Raw genomic sequence first — 6,448 nt, forward strand, 5'->3', positions numbered from 1 at the left:
TAAATTAGTTTCAGACTTGGATTTGCTAAAATCAAATTGAACTATAGAGTCCTACATAGCTTGAGACCTCTTTCATATATACCTAAGCCCCTCGAACATATATGGAGGCCCACCTCTATGTGACCTTTCTGTCTGAACTACAGGAGATGGCCAAAAGGGAGTGAGAGGGTTGTTGCCTAGGGAGGCTTGCCTGCTAGGTATGCTGATTTCCTTGTGATCTGAGCCTTAAAAAACCATCACCTGAAATATGTCAGTCTCTGCTTTTATGGTGGTTGTGTTTTGCCCTATGAGATTTGTTCTGGTTCTCAGTATGATTAATGCAGGTGACAGTGGGCATAATTTCATTTACTCTTGGTTCTGATTTTGGGTTGCTTTGTTCTATTGACTTTAGTGTTGTGCTGGCATACACAGACCTCCCCTCCCTCATTTAATCCCAACAGCCTTGTGAGGTAGGCTAGGGCTGAGAAGGCAGTAACTGGCCCAGGGTCACCCGGTGAGCTTCATGCCCAAGTGGGGATTTGAACCCTGGTCTCCCAGGCCCTAGTCCAGTACTCTAACCACTGCACCACACTGGCTCATCTCTTTTAATACCTAACTCATGTTGCAAGAATCTAGAATCAACCAGAGTCCTCTGCAGCATGTACTCTCAGTGTACCTGTACTTAGAAATCAATTAATATACATTTCACACACTGCATGTAGCACTCTAGACACAAGTATACTCTTGCTACTCCTAAAACATATGGACTGTTTTACTTATTCATCACATGGCTGCAATTACACCAGAACAGAATCTAGTACATGAAAGAGATTCATGAAAAACACAGCTTTAAATTTGTGAAAACGACAACAATAAAACAGAAGGGCAGATCTCCAGCCTTTGCAGGTGCACATCTAGGCATAGATGAGGCATGTTGATGAGGTTAAATGGTTTTCCACAATTAATAACATATTTGAATATTCTGCAAATTAGACTAATAGGGTTCATGGGTGGTGGTTTTGCATATGGCACTCTTAAGCCTAAAATGGCACATCCGTCATTGAGATTGGCAGACTGACAGGAGTCCCCTTCCCCAGATCGAAAGTGGTGCAAAAGAAGCATTGTTGCCCTCTCTATCATTCGGCTAAATATGTTTTGCAGCTTTTTGTAACATTTCAAGAAGCTGAAAAAGCCTTTTGACCAAAGATTACTGTGGCACAAAAGCTGTGTGTGCAGAGCAGCAGAAAATAATCCTTCTGTCATGCTACTTTTAGCTATCTTAAAAACCACCTCTCTCTCCACCTCAAACTTAAAAACTGCAAATTTGCTGTGCCATTAAGTTAATAACTGTGAGCACAGGCACCCACAGGGTTAAGCCTCTTTTGGGGGTGGGGGTGGAGAAGTTACAGTTCACAAACAGTCAGTGTTTTCCGTTCACAATCCAAATCGTTCCACTGTCCATCCTCAACTATTGTAACACAGTCCTCTTTATTACCATAGTTATTGGGCTCTCCTTGTTTCCAATTTGTGTAACTTAGGGGTGCCCCATTCACATACACGAATCTCCCTTCAGTTTGGATATCGTTGATACCGAGAAAAACAATCTTCGAATTCCTCTTTACTATTTCCGCCAAGGCTGCATTTTCTGCTGCGTTCTTCGGGGTGGCAAGAGCTGCACCTCCATTTTCACACAGTCTTTTTCCATTGGAGTAAGTTACTTCTTGACCAGTTGAAACAAAAAATTTCTCTCCGACTTTCACCTGCTGCAACATCACAACTAGACAGAGAGAGAAAAGCACAGCATAGTGAGAAGCACATGAGAAATAATTGTGGGCAACCTGAATAGTAACTGTTCCACACTTACCCACTACTACCAATTTGAATGGTAGACAGTTGACTATATGCTTCCCAATGAAATAAATGGGATATAAAGGCAATTCATTCTGGATAAGCCGTGCCCTTTATAAACCTCCCCCAACTTGCTGCCCCCCAGATGTTTTGGACTGCAGCCACAACTCCCATCAGCCCCAGGTAGCATGGCCTGTTGCTAAGGATGATGGGAGTTGTAGTCCAACAACATTTGGAAAGTTCCAGGCTGAAGGAGGCTGCTCTTTAGGTTCATCAATATCCAACACACTGAGGAAAATCTGTCATTTTCCTCCACACCCCACCCACAATAATCAGGGCTTTGAGTCCCATTGTCCCACCTCAAAAGCAAAACAGATTAGCACCCGCTCAACCCAAATTTTGTTTTTTCACACATACAGAATGTTGAACAAGCTGATTAATAAAGGATCGATTTTGTTGGTTGTAAAATCTGCATGGGATGACATGATCACCTCACTTTTAGCGTGTAGAGCATAACCTGGCTCTAAGTAATATAAAGAGATGAGACGATAGTAGAAAGTTTGCAACATATGAGCTATTGACAACACAGACTGACTCCTTTATATGGGCAAATCTTAGTTAGGCCCATCTGTACTATACATTGAAAGTTGTATCATACCATTTAAACAGTTAGGGCTTCTCCCAAAGAGTCCATGCATACCTCACTATTAGCTTGTTGTTTTTGCACTCGCACTCACACTCACAACACAAGCAACCATTTAAAAACAAATATAAGAACAAGCATTGAGAATGCATATTCCATCTTACTCTTTTTATACTTGGTAAGGTCAGCTTGAAGAGTTTGGATTTTCTTTTCCAAAGCAGTTAATTGTTGTTGAGTAGAAGTAATGGCTAAGGTGAGAAAATGAAGATATGGTTCATATGGTTAAGCACAAATGATTTATATTGGAAAGTTGCCACCCAGACCCTTAACAATTCCTGACTCTGTACTACCTGCTGTCCTTTGTCACCCGTGTATCAGTTATTTTTATATGGCATTTATATCCTGCCTTTCTTCCATAATATAGCTGAAGGCATTGAGGGTCCCAGGTGCCCTAGTCAGGGACTGACTAGATCCAGTCCTACTTAGCTTCAGCCAATGTTCCTGCATTATGTGCCTTCAGCCCATTCCTTGGGGCATAAATGCTCACATTCACAAACACAGAAGCCCTCCTGCCTAAAAGAGAGATGCAAAATATAGTGAAGTAAGAAGAGAGATAGGGACCGCTTGTTCACTGGGGGCAGAAGCAAGAAGCATCAGGCATGCACTTGCCAAACTGGTGTTCTCATGATGTTTTGGACTACAACTATCAGCGCTGGTTGTGGCTGATAGGAATTGTAGTCCAGCACATCTGGATGGTGCTAGGCAGATGAAGGCTGAACTACAGGAAAGGAGGGTTTTTGTTTTTTTTTTTTTTAAACTAATGTTTAATCTAATTATAGGACCAGCTCAGTAGCAGATTAAGCTGCATAGAGAGGTCTGTGACTTTCTTGGAAGCATTTCTCTTGGGCTCCTGTTGTGGTCCCAAAACAGTGATGGCCAAACTTGGCCCTCCAGCTGTTTTGGGACTGCAACTCCCATCACCCCTAGCTAACAGGACCAGTGGACCAGGGATGATTGGAATTGTAGTCCCAAAACAGCTGGAGGGCCAAGTTTGGCCATCACAGTCCTAAAGGATCTACACTGGTTTCTGGTATGTTTCCAAGCACAATTCAAAGTGTTGGTGCTGACTTTTAAAGCCCGAAACGGCCTTGGCCCTGTATACCTGAAGGAGCGTCTCCACCCCCATAGTTCAGCCTGGACACTGAGGTCCTCCTCCAAGGGTCTTCTGCTGGTTCCCTCACTGCAAGAAGCGCAGTTACAGGGAACCAGGCAGAGGGCCTTCTTGGTAGTGTTGCCCTCCCTGTGGAATGCCCTCCCACCAGATATCAAGGAGATAACTATACAACTTTTAGAAGACATCTGAAGGCAGCCCTGTATCGGGAAGTTTTTAATGTTTCATGTTTTATTATGTTTCCATATGTGCTGGATGCTGGTTGGGCTAGGGTATAAATAATAACATTATTATTAATACTTATTATTCCTGATTTACAGTAGATTATCCATGAAGTACTTTCAGATTTCTGTGGTTCAGTTTATACATCCAGCAGGCTCAATGTGCTTGCTCTATGTGGGTCTGCTGCAGCCAGGTTTATGCTGTGATGGTATGAAGACATCATTGTATGAATTGCCCCTCCACATTAGTTTATCCACAAGCCACTCCTGTTTAAATGATGATGGCATCTTTAAAAGGTGCCACTTGAATAATAGGGAACAGGATGGCTCTGAATGCCCTAACCCCATTGTGACACTGGTTGACATAAATTATTATTATGCATCCTGTGCATAATAATGGCTTGGGGACCACAGGATGCATTTTGGCCCTGATATTCTAAGTAAAGCTTTCACAGAATAATAATTATCATGCAAACCATTCACTGGCATTCACAAAGAAGCAGTTATGTTGGTCTTGAAGTGTCCATTCATGTCTTCCTGAAAGCAAAATTAAGCACCAGAAAGTTGATTTCTTACCTGCCATTTCTCCCTTTTGTCCTTTCTGGCCTGGGGGCCCTGCAATTCCAGGCAATCCAGGAGGCCCTGCCTTCCCAGGAAAACCTTGTTGGCCCCTCACTTGGACTCCTTGTGTTTGAGAAAAAGAAACAGCTTTTGGATACTATTCCCCCGTAACTAACAGCCAACAAGGAAAAAAAGGTCACTTTAAATAATACACATTCACACTCCTGATGGCAGCCTTCATGAAAGATGTTTCTAGCGCTCACCTTGTACTCAGCTGATAATTGTGATTCTGTTCTGATGCCACTGCAAATCATCACAATTGTTTATTATCCTCCTGGTTCCTATATATTTACTCTGCTCACTCTGTTCCCTGACTCCCCACCAGCTCTGCCTAGATTTGCTTTGCTCCACAATCTCTCTTCCACTACACAGTGCATACATGCACTCAGCACATAAATACAGACCAGGCATATCTCCTTTTCCTGCCTCCTCTGTCTCTCTCGCACATTTCACATATACACAGCTTCACATACAATTATACCTTCTGCCTCTCTCCCTTCCCCAGACAATGCGCTCTCCCCCCCCAAGTGCATCACTCCCCCCATCACATAGATCCTTCTCTCTCTTCCCAAGAGGATCTCTGCACTACAAATCCGCCTTCAAGCTGTCTGAGAAGCTCAGTGTGTAAATAGGTTTAGAACTGGTTGCTCCAAGCTCAGACCGCATGGCTCTTACAAGCCTTTCTTATACTAATAATGTAGGAACTTTCACTAGTGTAGTTAATCCAAGTTTTATTGCCTGTGTGTTCCGACTGATGTATGGAAAGCACATGAACCCAACCTTTGGAGAGTTTGCAAGTAAGCCACTTTTAACTCACCAAGCATGTGGTCTTTTCTATGTTAAGGGAAGAGAGGAGTTTTGGAACTCACAAGGGGATATTTCAAAGGTCTAACAGCCTATATTTACATGCTTTACTTTCCTGCATATGTTGCGATTTAAAATATCTGCTAGGGTTTGCTCAACAAAGAGTATCAGCCCCAAACTGGGATCTTGGCATCCAGGAACCCTCCCTTTTTAGACCTATTTTTCCCTTGCCACCAACAGGGACAAGGAAAGCTATTTAGTCACTTCTCTCTTCCATCTCCAATGCTCAAAGAAAAGAGCTTGGAAAAGTGCTATGAAGTACCCAGCCACCACTCAAAGCAAAAACATCCAGGGCTTGCTTTTCAGAATCATGGAGACAGTCTGCACCCTGTCCCCATGCCTTTTGGGACCTTGGAAAACAGTATGACGTCAATGTAAGCAAATAGAGGAAGGGGGGGGGGAGAGAAGGGTTAAATGCATAGCAATGTGTAACCACCCTGCCAAGTCACACACATACATGAGAAACCCAGCTGAGATATAGATGAGCTATCATAAGGTGCCAAAGATTACCATGTAACTATATGGAGATACCTTGGTCTCCCTTCTCTCCTTTGGGACCATCTCTCCCATCTCTTCCCGGTAAACCGGGGATTCCTGGGTTGCCACATGCCATTACTGTGCAAGTGTTTGTTTCAGAATCAGCGGCCAACGCCAGCGATGTTCCCAGCATCAGGGCGATGAAAATTCGAAGATACATTGCTGATACCTTAGACAGATAACCAGTTAAGAGGAAATTATTTTGAGATCTTTTAGAGGTTGCCTATGGCCACTCTGCTGTTCTTTCTCTGCCAGTGAGAGAGGACTCTGTCTTGGCCTCTTAAGATGAGACTCTCAGAAAGCCATCAGCCCACCTGTCAGTGTGCTTTGCGCCATTGAAGGACATTGGTCAATTTGAATTCTGAACAATTGTTACTTTACCCAAATGATCTTGGTGTTATAGCTGTGTGAGACAAATGCTGTTGGTTGGAGAATTCTAGGTTCTGCACAGAACTACAGTTCTGGTAAATGAGCCACTGTGGCTGCTTGAGGACCATAAAAAATTGTGTCCTGGGCTTTTCAGACTCATCTACCCATGTATTATCTGAGACAAAAGGGGCACAT

General features: G+C 43.3%; 1 protein-coding gene across 1 annotated transcript; it reads right to left on the minus strand.

Moving 5' to 3' along the window:
* Positions 1-730: 730 nt before the first annotated feature.
* LOC308586173 (mannose-binding protein-like) lies at positions 731-6,448 on the minus strand. The gene is made up of 4 exons (XM_081192465.1): positions 5,879-6,448; positions 4,439-4,546; positions 2,635-2,718; positions 731-1,756 (listed from the first exon to the last, which is right to left on the minus strand). The coding sequence occupies exons 1-4, from the start codon at positions 6,042-6,044 to the stop codon at positions 1,383-1,385; spliced, it is 732 nt and encodes a 243-aa protein (XP_081048591.1). The 5' UTR covers positions 6,045-6,448; the 3' UTR covers positions 731-1,382.

The sequence above is a fragment of the Podarcis bocagei genome, assembly GCF_964188305.1.
Source record: "Podarcis bocagei genome assembly, chromosome: 4".
Taxonomy (NCBI): Eukaryota; Metazoa; Chordata; class Lepidosauria; order Squamata; family Lacertidae; genus Podarcis; species Podarcis bocagei.

Excerpts from the sequence above, each read along its gene's own strand:
- LOC308586173 (XM_081192465.1), bottom strand. The coding sequence starts at position 6,044 with ATGTATCTTCGAATTTTCATCGCCCTGATGCTGGGAACATCGCTGGCG. Across the intron at positions 2,719-4,438 it reads ACAAAAGGGAGAAATGGCAG|CCATTACTTCTACTCAACAA; the intron begins GTAAGAAATCAA and ends TTCTCACCTTAG. Across the intron at positions 1,757-2,634 it reads CCTTACCAAGTATAAAAAGA|TTGTGATGTTGCAGCAGGTG; the intron begins GTAAGATGGAAT and ends CTCTCTGTCTAG.